The sequence below is a fragment of the Delphinapterus leucas genome, chromosome 15 (assembly GCF_059928025.1).
Source record: "Delphinapterus leucas isolate spDelLeu-1000000601 "Yukka" chromosome 15, BTC_Dleu_Yukka2, whole genome shotgun sequence".
In the NCBI taxonomy this organism is placed as follows: Eukaryota; Metazoa; Chordata; class Mammalia; order Artiodactyla; family Monodontidae; genus Delphinapterus; species Delphinapterus leucas.
The window spans coordinates 54552190-54567712 of record NC_143143.1 but is presented as its reverse complement, the minus strand read 5'-3'; the positions used below and the strand labels follow the sequence as shown (position 1 = coordinate 54567712).

The following is a 15523-nucleotide window of genomic DNA, read 5'->3' as shown; positions in this document are numbered from 1 at the left end:
CACTGTTCCCAAAGGACCCAGCTCAAATAGCACCTTTTTCTTGAAACCTTTCCAGATTCTCCTTCCTCTTTTAACTCCACCCCACCCCCAGAAAATTCATATGATTATGCGTATATATTATAGTTGTTAAAATATGCTATCTTAAATGTGTATATATATCTTATCTGTTCAAATTTAAGCCTTTAAGCTTTTTGAGGGTCACTCTCATATCTTCATTTTTGTAACCCTCACCACATAGTGCCTTGCCCAAGGAAAATGCTAAATGACTAAATATTATATAACAGTTAAATAAGATAAATATTTTATTTGCTGTAGAACAAGCACAAAGTTTGTACTGTATGACATTTTATAATCTTAACTGTTGGAAACTAATGGAAATATGCTTTATTGTGGAATAATTTCTATCTTGTCAGGTTTGAAACTTGACGAAAGGAATATATTTTGTCTGAATTATTTTACTGTGGTTGTAGGTATCTGTGGAATAGATGAATTTGATAAGATGGGGAATCAACATCAAGCCTTGTTAGAAGCCATGGAACAGCAATGTATTAGTCTCGCTAAGGCTGGCGTAGTTTGCAGCCTTCCTGCAAGAACTTCCATTATTGCTGCTGCCAATCCAGTAGGAGGACACTACAATAAAGCCAAAACAGTTTCTGAGAATTTAAAGTAAGCCTCTTCAAATATTTATACTTTAATATATTGAATGCCTATAGATATGAAGAAGATAACTGAGGGCATAAATGGAGAGTTCACAGAAGTTGCAAGTTTCCAATAAATGGACAAAAATGTATTAGAACACTGCACATTAAAACAGTGAAGTGCTGGACCTCCCTGGCAGTCCAATGGTTAAGACTCCACGCTCCCAATGCAGGGGGCACGGGTTCGATCCCTTATCAGGGAACTAAGATCCTGCATGCCACATGGCAAGCCCAAAATAAAATAAAAGAATAAAACAATGAAGTGCTATTGACATCTACCAGATTGGCAGATATTTTAAATATTAATCATTATTGGCAATGGGGTGGCGAAATGGGTTCTCACATACATAGTTTAGCATTTTGAAGGACAGCTTGACATGTTTATCACTATTTTAAATATATTCTGTTTGTTCCAGCCAATTCTTTTAGGAATTATACTCACAGAAATAGGCACAAGAGTGCACAAAGATATGTTGACAGGGTGGGTCTTATGGCATTGTTTATCACGCCAAAGATTGGAAATAACTTGAAGTGCCCCCATCGGTAGGGAAGTGCTTGAACTAGATAATAAGACTGTACTGTGGAAAGTAGCAGTTAGGAGAATGAAGGTAGCTTTGTATGTACTGTGATAGGGGAACATGTCTGTGCTTTATGGTTAAGTGACAGGAGCACATTACACACTTATCTGTATATGTGGATCCCACTTTTTTCCAAAACCAGTGTTTATATCTGGGTGTGTGTATGCTTTCTCTTGTTCTGTACAGGTTGGACAAAATGTATGGGGAGGGGAAAATAGCCTCAAGTGTTGCATAAGTGAGAAAAAGACAAAAAGATGCCTCATGTAAAAAATTGGAACTTTAAATTCTAGTGGGAAACAAAAAGCTAATTTTCTAATATTTAATAATAAATACTCTTATTGTAGGAATGGTACATAGTAAAAAACACAATTGTACTTTTAGATCCTGGGTATTTCTGTACTACCACCAAAAAAGCCGTCTGTTAGTGTTTCTTAATAAAATGACCAAGTCCTGTAATTGGAAAGATCTTATTGAACAAGGATCCAGGGAACTTGGATTCTGGTTTTTAGTGGTACCACTAGGATGTTGGTCCAATTCTTTAACCTCTCTGGATTTCAGTTTGTTGGTCTCAAATAAAGGAGTTATCTGGTTGGTAAATTTAGAAATGACTAAGTAAAACACAGCACTTTTACTATAATGATTAATAGACATATAAATGCCCCTTTAAGAAAAAGTGGTATTTTTGCTTCTAAATGGGCATAGGTACTTTGAGAGACTCAATGTTTTGGTGAGACAGGAAATATAAAAGATTAAGAACTACTCATCCAGATAACCTTCGATGTATCATGTAGCATTCTAGCTTACAAGTTCAATGGTCCTAAATCATAGGGAGTGATATAGAGAAGAATTTAGTGGTTTTGCTGGTGTGAGAAAAGACTGCATCCTCAACATACCGATGTAGGTACATATAAGGCTGTGCACATGTGACCTGGTGTGTCTCTCGAGTTGGTGGGTATATTGAATCCAGAAGCTATTGCTTGTTTCTTTAACCTAAAGCTTCATTTTCTTTTTTTTAAGTTCTACCTGGAACTTGATTAGTAAGCAAGTGAGTAAACAGTTTTCTAGGTTTTCTGTTTGTTTTAATTCCGATCACTGTTTCTTCTTTCTTTCACACCTTTAGAATGGGGAGTGCCCTACTATCCAGATTTGATTTAGTCTTTATCCTGTTAGACACCCCAAATGAGGATCATGATCATTTACTCTCTGAACATGTGATTGCAATAAGGGCTGGAAAGCAGAGAGCTGTTAGCAGTGCCACAGTAGCTCGTATGAATAGTCAAGATTCAAATACTTCTATACTTGAAGTGGTTTCTGATAAACCACTATCAGAAAGACTAAAGGTATGCTGCTTCTTAATCATTCAGTTCAGTTTTGTTTGAATGTCAGAGTTCAGTGTGTTGCTTGTTGTAGAGCAGTAGTATGTAAACTTTCATAGCAAATACCTTTTATATTATAATACTAGAGTTTATATAAAGTTCAGTTGAAATAATCTGAGTCAACTAGACTGAGAGCTAGAACTACAGTGTTTGGCTTATTTGGTCTATTTATCTAAACAAGTTATTTTAGCAGAAAGATTTTATTTGCTACTTATCTTTGTAATCTTGGGCCTTTTTATCATGCTTTAGGTGGTTCCTGGAGAAACAATAGATCCAATTCCCCACCAGCTATTGAGAAAGTACATTGGTTATGCTCGGCAGTATGTCTCTCCAAAGCTATCCACAGAAGCTACTCAAATTCTTCAGGATTTTTACCTTGAGCTCCGGAAACAGAGCCAGCGGTTAAATAGCTCACCAATCACTACTAGGCAGCTGGAATCTTTGATTCGTCTAACAGAGGTTCGTTGATTTTAAGTTCACATTCTTTTGGCTTAAAAAGGGAGTAGAGGGTGATAAGATTTCTCTCAATTTTCTGTGTAATGATTTGCTTTTCTTCCTACTGAGAGACATTAGAAATGGGTGGATACATTTTTTTTAAAAGGGTTGTCATATACTTAACAATCAAAGTTTAACCACTTTTTTCGAAGCAGGACCAGTTACTTATGCAATGGGTTTTTTTTTCCTTTAATGACACTTAGGAGACTCTTGAAGTTTGAAGATTGCTTAGGTTAACTAAGGATTTGGGGATTCAAAAGTGAGCATATGGGAACATGGAATGTGTCAAATATCTTAGGAGTATTTGATTTTATATACAACAGGTCTGTAAGTGCCTGTTTTTCTAACGGCAGTAACACCTATTCACAATTATGGAATGCTGAGAGAACTCTGGCAGTTAAAATTAGCTGGATCAGAGTTTGAGCTTTTTTGCTCCTAGAATCTGAGTAACTCATCTTTGTTGTTTTAACAAATTAGTTAGGCATGATTTCCTGAAAGTTCAAGGCAAGTCTATTTCATAATCAAATCTTCTAGAATGAGCATTCAGAAAGATGTTCAAAAAATTTTTATCTACTAAAATCTATTTTAGTAGATAACAATAGATTTTAAAATGAGTGATAATTTTCATACTCAAGTTTTCAGATAATTTTTTTAAATTGTGACTTTTCATACTACAGCCCCTCTTCCCAAAAAAGTTTTGTGTAAAATGAATAAATGAAATAAACTTAGACATACTATACCTGCTCAATCAATGCTAAATATATTTATCTTTTGTTATCTGAAGATGGTTGTTTTCTTTCAAAGGCACGAGCAAGGTTGGAATTGAGAGAGGAAGCAACCAAAGAAGATGCTGAGGACATAGTTGAAATTATGAAATATAGGTAAGATTACATTTTAAATGCTGTTTTAAGTGAAATACCAGTCATCTTTCCATCTCAAATTATATATTTAACTGGGACAAGCAATATTATTTTTATTTAGCCCATTTGATCACTTATTTTCCTCGGAACAAATTGTACTTTACTGGTTTAAAATATTCCTGTGTAAATAATCTTTACATTAAAAAACAAGGTTTTTTTGAATGGGTAATACATTCACATAGTTCTAAAATCAATTCAAAAACATACTTTGAGAAGGCTTGCCTCCATCCTGTTTACCATCCACCCTTCCTCTTTACCAGGACACCCATTACTTTCTTGTAAATAGCATATAACTTACTCTGTTCTGTACCTTTGTTTTTCAATTGAGATATAATTGACATAGACCATTATTAGTTTCAGGTGTACAACATAATGATATTATATATGTATGTGATATACGTATATCAAAATGATCACCACAGTAAGTCTAGGTAACATTCATCACTGCACAGTTACAATTTATTTTCTTGTGATGACAACTTTAAAGACCTCCTCTCTGGAGACTTCCCTGGTAGTCCAGTGGTTAAGACAGCTGTCAATGCAGGGGGCGCAGGTTCCATCCCTGGTCAGGGAACTAAGATCCCACATGTTGCGTGGTGTGGCTAAAAAAAAAAAAAAAGAATTGACAGCTTATAATTTTTTATTGCTGGCCCCAGAGTAACTAACTGCCTCATAATGAATAAAATTATTAACAATTAATGACTACCAATGCTTTCGACCAATTCCTAACATATATCTTAATATCTTACTGGTTTAGCATCACACAGCACTTGAACCATCAATTTTCTCTTTTACGTGACTCACTACTAGGGTTCGAGGGGTCTTGTAGGTGAAAATTTTACCAGGCTGGCTTCATTGTGCTGGAGACCCTCCAGTTGATCATTTATAAGCAAACAGATAGGAATTACTAGACTTTCTCATACAACATGCTGCCAGGGCTCAGTGTACCAGCATATGAAGTAAAGGAATGGCCACAAAAACCAGCTGCCTGCCTGACTTCTAGTAGGCCTAACTTCCTGGGAGACGAGACCAATAAGAAACTGAGAGTCCTAATAGAGATCCTTTTTTCACTAGGAAAGTAAGTCACTGAACCCAACCAAAATTCTAGAAATCTTGGATTCTAAAATTTTTTCCTAATTGAAAACAAGCACCAACAACAGGGACTTCTCTTTTAATGACAAGAAGCTGCCTCTTTGCTCACAATCTTGAGTATGTGTGTCTTTCTCTTTCTGTGCATCGTACCCTTAAGTGCTTCACCTTTGGGAGTGGAGCCAAGATTGCCGCTCCTGGTTTTCTTTTCTTTTTAATGCTCTCTCGCCCTTTCTTTGGGTTTTCTGGTGCCTGGCTCTACTGAAGAGTATCATGTGCTTCTACTTCACAGACTGTTGGCAGTCAAGCAAATCAAGGGTCAGACTACCCCAGCCACTCTCCTTCACCTGTAGCATTTGGTTTTTGAGGCTTTACCCTTTGTCACCCTCAAGGCCTCAGACCCCAAACTTTGCCTCAAGCAGCCAATCTGGTGTTTCTCTACAGTAAATCCACAGGTCTGTGGACAACATGGATTAGTTCTCATATCTGAGCATTATACTTAAGCAAGGTATATTATGTTCTAATTGCCTTTTCAATAAAAATACTACAGTGCTCATTTATGAATAGTTATGCATGTCTGAATACTCATGTCAGACAGTATTTACATGTGCTTTTCCTTGTGGAACTTGTATTTGTTTCTACTTCTCAAAGTTGCCTTGCTGGTAAAACTGAATTAGCATCAGGCTGTTAGTTTTCTTCAGGGCTCCTGAAAAAAGAGTTCTCATTATTAAGTGTAAATAGCACCCACATGAGATTTCCAGTTTGTTTCCCTGAATTGCTTGAGTGTTTATTAACTTTTATAAAAATTTTCAGGGAAAAAAGAGGCTAGTTTGATTCCAAATGATTGGAGTTACCTGGCATTATTTCCATGGTAGAGATCAAGACCCAGTTAAACACATTGAGACTAGATCGTGAATTATCTGCTTTGTGATACTTAACATGCTTTCTGTTCTCAGTCTAAACTCTGAGAGAAGGCACCTTATCTGTCGCATTTACCATGTACTCCCAGGGCCCAGACTGATGCCTAGCACACAGTAGGCCCTCAGTAAATGTACTGCATTAATGGTAAGGTTGATCTTAGTAATCATTTTTCATTCATTAAATCTTCCATTTGAGAGTTTCTTTTGTTTTTGTTTTGTTTTTTGGCTGCACTGTGTGGCATGTGGGATCTTAGTTCCCTGACCAGGGATGGAACATGTGCCGCCTGCAGTGGAAGCATAGAGTCTTAACCCCTAGACCACCAGGGAAGTCCCCATTTCAGAGTTTCTGTCTCCTCAACTTTTGAATGTTTGCCCTTAACGTGGTTTGGAACCTGTAAAATTACATTTTAACTGGGAAGCAGAAGCCTAAATAAGAAAAATCTAAACTGTGACAATACATCACAATTATCAGAGCACATAGCTATAAAAACCACATATTTATGGGCAACAGTTCACATAAGCTTTCTCTTAAAATTGGAAATAAACTAGGAAGCAGAAGAGAACAGAGCCACCTTCAAAGGTTAAGAGATCATTGTGAGAGTTTTTTCTATTTAAGGAAAGTAACTCATATTTTACATACTTTTCTTCAAATCACAGATATGCCACTCATTAGCTGTGTAACTTTGGCAAGTCACTTAACCTTCCAAGGCTTTGTTTCTTCATCTATAAAATGGGAATAAGAATAGTCCCCCCCCAAAAAAAAAAAAAGAAAAAAAAAATAGTCCCTAAGTCATAGGGTTGCTGGAAGGACTAAGTAGGATAGCACATGGTAAATAAATATAATTAAGGTAAATATTAGCTATTATAATTAACATAGTAGCCTAAAGCATTTGTGATAACTGTTTTATGAGAAATAAGTATATGGTAAAGTAGTTAATCATAAATAAGATTATACTATATATCTAGGGGAAACACATTCATCAAATTGTTTTATCAATTATTACAATCTTGGATGACTCATATTCCTATTTGTACAGTTCATTCTCTTTCATGTGGGCTCCTATCTATTCAGGGAACAAAATGAAGCTGTGTTTTTAGTAACCCTTTAAACTCATTCCTGTGAGCTCCTTAAAGGCAGGGATTGCACCTATTTTGTTCACCACGATAAGCCTACTGCCTCGGAAGTGACCAATGTATATTTGACTAATTAATTCCTGATTAAATAACATCTTTGCCTATGAGCCTGGCTGTGAGACTACATATGTCTCATTTATAGGCAGAGAATTCAGGCAGGGAATCAGCAACAGGGCTGGCTAATTGTATGTCTAACCAGTACTTTCAGACTTCTGACTAAAATTTACTGTCAAGTACATATTTCTTTCCTTGATGATACTGTGAAAATAGGAGGAAAGCAGCAGAGAGCTGGAGTAATAGGCATATCCTTTAATATCTATCATTACTGCAACTCAGCAGAACCTTTCTAGTTCATTATCCAGAGTATTTTTCAACACCTTTTATTTGCCAGATGCTGCATTAGGAGCTGGAACACATCTTTACCAAGTGAAGCCTAAATTTAGTATGTTTAGAATTTCTTTTTTCATGAATCAAAAAGAATGTTCCAGGGCTTCCCTGGTGGCGCAGTGGTCGAGAGTCCTCCTGCCGATGCAGGGGACATGGGTTCGTGCCCCGGTCTGGGAGTATCCCACATGCCGCAGAGCGGCTGGGCCCGTGAGCCATGGCTGCTGAGCCTGCGCGTCCGGAGCCTGTGCTCCACAACTGGAGAAGCCACAACAGTGAGAGGACCGCGTACCGCAAAAAAAAAAAAAAAAAAAAAGAATGTTCCAGGTATTTATATTGTAGCCTATCAACTTTGTATTTTTATGCATTTCTCTTTGCAAATATAGGGAGTTTCTTAAAAGTGGTAACTGTCCAAAATATTTTTATCCCCAAACTGTTAATACATAGTGAATTACACAGTGGCCACTCAATAAATATACATGTTTAAATCTTTGTTACGTGAGCCTCAGGGCTACTTCCACAATTTTTTTTTGTTTTTGCGGTACACGGGCCTCTCACTGTTGGGGCCTCTCCCGTTGCGGGGCACAGGCTCCGGACGCGCAGGCTCAGCGGCCATGGCTCATGGGCCCAGCCGCTCCGCGGCATGTGAGATCTTCCCGGACCGGGGCACAAACCCGTGTCCCTTGCATCGGCAGGCGAACTCTCAACCACTGCGCCACCAGGGAAGCCCCATATTTTTCTTCTTATAACCTGGAGGCCTGGGACAAAAATTTCTTTAGCTGTGCCACACTGGGTAACTTTGTTTTTCTTCCTTCCCATAAGCATGTTAGGAACTTACTCTGATGAATTTGGGAACCTAGATTTTGAACGATCCCAGCATGGTTCTGGAATGAGCAACAGGTCAACAGCAAAAAGATTTATTTCCGCTCTCAACAACATTGCTGAAAGAACTTACAATAATTTATTTCAATTTCATCAACTTCGGCAGATTGCCAAAGAGCTAAACATTCAGGTATGATAAACCAAATAATTAGTAAATCTTTTTATAATAATTTCAGGAGGCCTTTATTAATATAGTAGAATATTTAAATATCAAAAGATTTGGATTAAAAGAACAGAATAGGTGTCTTTGGAGTACTTAAAAATACAGGCTTGTTTTCTTTAAGATATAAAATTAGCTGCTTAGAGCTTCAGAAAAACAGTTTTTATCTAAAATTCATACCTACTAAAGAGTTTTCAACATCTTGATAGGGGAAAACATCATAGCAGGACTCAGTTTCCATGTTTTCCTGGCAATCCCTGTGGGCAAGTCATCATCCTTATAAATCGTTGAACCTCAGTTTTCTCATTTGTTAAATGGACATGATTCCACCTGCTCTACCTACTTAAAAGTTTTAGTGAAAATAGGTGTAATAGCACTTTAAACACGTAAAACAGTTTATACAGAAAATTGCTCACTCAATTTCAGAAGTTAGTCTAATTTTTGTTTTGAAGCTAAGCTAAAACAAATATAGAAGATTCTCTGCAAACTGGAGTTATTTATTTTTAAATGTACAGCCTGTAATCCTTTTTTTTTTTTTTTAAGAAGATGTTGGGGGGCTTCCCTGGTGGTGCAGTGGTTGAGGGTCCGCCTGCCGATGCAGGGGACACGGATTCGTGCCCCGGTCCGGGAAGATCCCACATGCTGCGGAGCGGCTGGGCCCGTGAGCCATGGCCGCTGAGCCTGCGTGTCTGGAGCCTGTGCTCCGCAACGGGAGAGGCCACAACAGTGAGAGGCCCGCGTACCACAAAAAAAAAAAAAAAAAAAAAAAAAGATGTTGGGGGTAGGAGTTTATTAATTAATTTATTTATTTTTGCTGTGTTGGGTCTTCGTTTCTGTGCGAGGGCTTTCTCTAGTTGTGGGAAGCCAGGGCCACTCTTCACCGCGGTGCGCGGGCCTCTCACTATCGCGGCCTCTATTGTTGCGGAGCACAGGCTCCAGACGCGCAGGCTCAGTAGTTGTGGTTCACGGGCCTAGTTGCTCTGCAACATGTGGGATCCTCCCACATCAGGGCTCAAACCCGTGTCCCCTGCATTAGCGGGCAGATTCTTAACCACTGCGCCACTAGGGAAGCCCCACTGGAATTATTTTTGACTAGCTAGGCATTATAGAATCCAAGGTTTATATGTAGGCAGTTTTTTCTGTAAGAAGTACAAATAATTTTATTTGCATAAGAAACTTGACAATTGTATATTACTGTTTGAGAGATTCATTTTAAAAATCATATTTTTGTATATTACTTAATGAGCTAATAACTCTTTTGATATTTTCTTCCAGGTAGCTGATTTCGAAAGTTTTATTGGATCACTAAATGACCAAGGTTACCTCTTGAAAAAAGGCCCAAAGGTTTACCAGCTTCAAACTATGTAAAAGAGCTACCAAGCCAGGCCCTCCTGGGTTTATTATGAAGAATATGCACCAAAAAAAAAAAAAAAAAGTGTTATCTGAAAAATGACATCCCAAAAGTAATGTAATAGGAAAAGAGTGTTGAACTAATTTAAGAAGTGATAAAGTCATGTGTTAATTTTTTACTTCTCCAAAAGGCTAAAAATAAATTGTTTATATTTTATCTAAATGATGTAATTAGAAATTATTTATAGTTTTATTTTTGACCTGTCTTTCATTCTTATAAATATTTCATAGTCTTGCATATCACATGTGCATCTGGCTAAGCATTTACAAAGTTACATTTAAATGTTTAAATAGTTCTGACACACAAAATTGAATATCTTTTAGAAATAAATTGAAACCAACTTTCAATTCCCAAAATATTTGGAAATTTTTTTTTTTTTTTTCCTGCAGTACGCGGGCCTCTCACTGTTGTGGCCTCTCCCGTTGCGGAGCACAGGCTCCGGACGCACAGGCTCAGGGGCCATGGCTTACGGGCCCAGCCGCTCCGCGGCATATGGGATCTTCCCAGACCAGGACACAAACTCGTGTCCTCTGCATCGACAGGTGGACTCTCAACCACTGCGCCACCAGGGAAGCCCATAATTTGGAAATTTTTATATTGACTTTTTTTTGCCTTTGGTTTATAACATTATATAAGTCTCATGTATACAATATTACAATTAGACTTCTGTATATACTACTGCAAGCTCACCAAAAGTCTAGTTTCCATCCATATATTGACATACTAAGCTTAACATCTTAGCTACTGAAAAAAATTTTAAATAAATAGCTGTGCGAGACTAATATTTTTTTCAAAGTATATTTTATTTATTTATTTATATATATATGTTTTTTTAGTTGTTTTTTTTTTGGCCATGCTGTGCATCTTGCGGGATCTTAGTTACCCTACCAGGGATCAAACTCATGCCCCCTGCAGTGGAAGGTGGAGTCTTAACCACTGACCACTGGACTGCCAGGGATGCCTGTTGTGCAAGACTAATATTAAAACCTGGCAGCATCTGTTCCACTCTTCCACATGCCCTATTTTTCTGTTCAGTCTCAACTGTTCTCGCATTTACCTCCATTTTTCTAAAGGACATGCTAGTAATGCTAATTCTTTTTTTTTTTAATTGAAGTATAGCTGTTTTACAATATTGTATTAATTTCAGGTGTACAGCAAAGTGATTCGGTTATACATATATATGTATATATTCTTTTTTTATTATATTCTTTTTTCTATTCTTTTACATTATAGTATATTATAAGATACGAATATAGTTCCCTGTGCTATACAGTAAATTCTTGTTATCTATTTATAGTAATGCTCATTCTTTAGTTTTCAGTTTCAAAAATTATATTGACTTTTTACCTTAGAAGATAAGAACGTGGTTCTCTTAAATCCTTCTACATACATACATAAATGCATACATACACACTTCCCCATTTCTTTCCAATTTAGTTGTATATCATAATTTTTAGTTAAATCTGTATTTGGCTTTAATCTTATTATGACTGTTGAATATATTCATCTCCTTTCTTGTACAAATTTTGTTTTCCTTAGAATTAATAATTTGTTTCTCAACCACTTAGCTTTGACCCCAAGGCCCCACTGTAAGTCTGAATCTCCTCTCAGAATACACAGACAAATCAAATAGTCTATTTTAACTTCTTGGAGACATCTCTTCTGGAGTTCTCCAGCCTTTTCCATTCTGAACTACACATCTGTCATCATGAGATGTCTCATTTTCTCTCCCATTTCCTGGCTCCTATGTCTTTCTCTTTCTTGTTTTACTCCTTTATTTTGGTGGAATCCATTTTCTAGTAGCTTCCTGAGGAAGATTTTATAAGGCACCTTCTATCCTTAGTCATGGATTGATAGTTTGGGCATAGAATTTTAGTTTGGAAATCATTTTCACTCAGAATTTTAGATATTACTCTGTTGCTTTTAGTTTTCAGTTTTGCTGTTTGGAAATCCAAAGCCATTCTGATTTTGATCTTGGTATGTGACCTTTACTTTCTCTGACAGGCTATTTGTACCTTCCCTTTTCCATGGTGTTCTGAAATTTTATAGTGTTTAAAAACTCTATGCTGCTGGTTTCTTATGCCAAAAATGTTGGAGTTATCTTAACTCTCTCTCTTATCCCCTAATCAATCCATCAACAAATCCTCTCAGCACTATCTTCAAAATGCCTGAAATCTGATTACTTTTTGTTACTGCCAGTTCCACTATTCTGGCCCAAGCCATCATCTGTTGTTCAGCTTCATAAGGACAAGGACTTTGCTTTATTCACCACTACTGCCCTAGCATGTAAAACAGATTTTGACCACATACCCCTATGAGGTAAACACACATGAAGTGGGTGATTATACCACTTATAAATGAGGACACAGAGTGATACAGAACTTAATCAGAGTGGTTAAGCAACTTGATTTAAGAATATAGAAAAAATAAGAGAATAAATGAGAAAGGAGTTTCTAGTTACAAGAAGGAGGCATTCTCCCGTTTCTCTCTGGGAAGTTGCTCAAAAGCAATGAGGAAACTGAAGAACAAAAATATATAGTCCAGGGCTTCCCTGGTGGTGCAGTGGTTGAGAGTCCGCCTGCCGATGCAGGGGACACGGGTTCGTGCCCCGGTCCAGGAAGATCCCACATGGCCGTGGAGCGGCTGGGCCCCTGAGCCATGGCCGCTGAGCCTGCGCATCCAGAGCCTGTGCTCCACAACGGGAGAGGCCACAACAGTGAGAGGCCCGCGTACCACAAAAAAAAGAAGATGTTGGGGATAGGAGTTTATTAATTAATTTATTTATTTTTGCTGTGTTGGGTCTTCGTTTCTGTGCGAGGGCTTTCTCTAGTTGTGGGAAGCCAGGGCCACTCTTCATCACGGTGCGCGGGCCTCTCACTATCGTGGCCTCTATTATATATATATATATTTATATTTATATAGTTCATCTTCTGTGAACTAGGAAACAACTTGAGACCCCAAACCCCAACACTAGGAAGGACTCTCAAGAGCTGTCAGGATGACCCAGGCAGCCTTGCATGAGGGAGGAGGCAGAGATGATGCCTATGGCTGAAGATTTCCAAAGGAAGCAACGAAGTGTTTCTCAGAGTGTACTTTGCACACCTCTTGGAGAAAAATGTAAAACCCCACCGTTGCAATAGTGTGAATATGGCATACAGATTGGCGGCAGCAGCTTCTAAGGAGAGGTTAAATGAGAAGTTATACAGATGCCACTTTGAAGGAGAAAAAAAAATCTGGCTGTCCTCAAATTTCTCCAAAACAACACTCATCACTGAAACATGTAGAGCAATGCCCACAAAAAAAAAGTTTTTTTCTTTTTTTTTTTTAAGTTCTGGCTGCATTGGGTCTTTGTTGCTGCGCGCAGGCTTTCTCTGGTTGCAGTGAGAGGTGGCTACTCTTCGTTGCGGTGCACGGGCTTCATTGCAGTGGCTTCTCTTGTGGAGCACAGGCTCTAGGCGCACGGGCTTCAGTAGTTGCAGCACGTGGGCTCAGTAGTTGTGGCTTGCGGGCTCTAGAGCGCAGGCTCAGTAGTTGTGGCGCACGGGCTTAGTTGCTCCGTGGCATGTGGGATCTTCCCGGACCGGGGCTCGAACCCGTGTCCCCTGCATTGGCAGGCGGATTCTTAACCACTGCGCCACCAGGGAAGCCCACAAAAACTTATAAAAAATAATTTTATACCCAGATGTTTAGATCAGGTTTCTTAGTTGCAAACCAGGAGTCAACAAACTTTTTCTGTAAGGGGCCAGATAGGAAAAACTTTAGGCTTTCTGGGTCATATGACCTCTGTCACAGCTATTCAACTCTGCCATTGTTACACTACATAAACAAATGAGTGTGGCTGTGTGCCAATAAAACTTTATTAATAGACACTGAAATTTTAATTTCGTAAAATTTTCATGTGTCTAGAATGATAATCTTTAATTTTTTTAATCCATTGAATAATGACAGATAGTGGGTCCAATTTGGCCCATGAACTGTGGTTTGCAGACTCTTGGTTGCAAACAGTAGAAACTGACTCACTTGATTAAGCAGAAAAAGGAGGTTTTTGAAAGAATTTTCGTTAGCTCACAGGATTGTTGGAAGGCTGGTGAGTTAAGAGGATAAGCTTCAAGGAGCACTTTCTAAAATTGGCCTTAAGAGGAAGCTGCTACCACCCTACTGCCTCACAAGGCACTAGAGGAAAGTGCTGTTGCCTTCATGTCCCATGGATGCCACTTCTGTACCAGGGACATGGGGAAACCAAAATACAACTTACAGCAAACTAGATGACTGGAAAATTAAAACCAAAAAAAAAAAAGGCAATGTACACTGAACGTTTAACTGTAGGACCAATAAATGTGATTATTGCCATAGAACAGAATGTAAATATTAAGTCCTGATATTAAGAAAGGAAGGAAGGAGAAGGTAGATAGTAGTGTAAATATGATGTCTTTGTGGGATAGAGGGTTAAAAGGTATTTAAAGATGATAAATCTATTAATAGTATAAAAAGTACATTTCACAAAAGTCAGCACAGATAACATCAAACAAAGTAAGGTGATAGACGCGAGAGAGAAGGAAGAGGAAATATACTACATAAATAGTGTACACATCTACTATATGTTTATATAATATATACTTATGTAGTATAAATATACTACGTTAACATACATTGTTCAAAGAGGAAAATAACAGATACTGTTTAAAAGGTCAGATGTTAAAACTATTAGATGAAATTATAAACCTAAATTATCAGAAGAAACTCTTCTGTGTTTCTTAGATCCTCTGTTGTCTACTTGGCATCCATTAATCGCAAGGCCAAACTAATGTCCAAAGTTGTTTACATCTCTGCTGGGATCCAGCTTTCTCTGATTACAAACCTTCCAACAACAAATGCCAGTATCTATGTTTCACTTCTTGCCCAGTAGGGGACATCCTCACCTCACCAGTTCCCACAACCACAGCAATAAACACTTAGGCTTCCCCCTTGCTCCCGCCTTCTGACCAGCCTTGATGCTAACCCCTGTGGCCCTTTGTGGTGTGGTATTGATTGCCCACTTCTCTTGGGAAGGGTAAGTAATAAATTCATTCAAAGGCAGTTGCCTCATGTCTGTTAGCTTACCATTCCTGATTAAAATAAATCCCAGGTACAAATTTTAGAACAGAAACATACAAAGCAAAACAAGAAAACATACCGTGGAAAGTTTTAGAAGTAAGAAAAGAGCCTAACATATTCATGACAGAAGTAAACCTAAACCTAAATATGTCAAATCAATAAATGCAAATGGGCTAAACTCGCCTATTGAAACAAAAGTCTTTCAGATGGTATCACAAACTCTTGTATGCAAGATACACCTAAAGTCAACTAGAAAGTTGAAAATAAAAGTATGGACAAAGGTGTACCAGGAAAATACAAACAGAAAGCAAGGGTGTCATCTTAATATAAAAGGAGACTGAAGTCAAGGCAAAGCTTTATTAAACAAAGAATATTTTCTATA

The 15523-nt window shown here is 37.9% G+C and overlaps 1 protein-coding gene across 5 annotated transcripts in view; it reads left to right on the top strand.

Annotated features, from left to right (window-relative positions):
• Positions 1 to 10209, top strand: part of MCM8 (minichromosome maintenance 8 homologous recombination repair factor) — a 39165-nt gene extending 28956 nt beyond the window's left edge. For 2 of the 5 annotated variants that reach the window (XM_022556503.3, XM_022556502.3), the window contains exons 14-19: positions 471 to 666; positions 2397 to 2616; positions 2902 to 3111; positions 3952 to 4028; positions 8417 to 8606; positions 9912 to 10209. In XM_022556503.3, coding sequence (XP_022412211.1) covers positions 471 to 666; positions 2397 to 2616; positions 2902 to 3111; positions 3952 to 4028; positions 8417 to 8606; positions 9912 to 10004 — 986 coding nt within the window. In that variant the 3' untranslated portion in view covers positions 10005 to 10209. Of the gene's footprint in view, positions 1 to 470; positions 667 to 2396; positions 2617 to 2901; positions 3112 to 3931; positions 4029 to 8416; positions 8607 to 9911 lie in introns of those variants that run through there. The other 3 variants (XR_016387871.1, XR_016387870.1, XM_089896584.1) reach the window with 3 other exon arrangements.
• The last annotated feature ends 5314 nt before the right edge of the window (positions 10210 to 15523 follow it).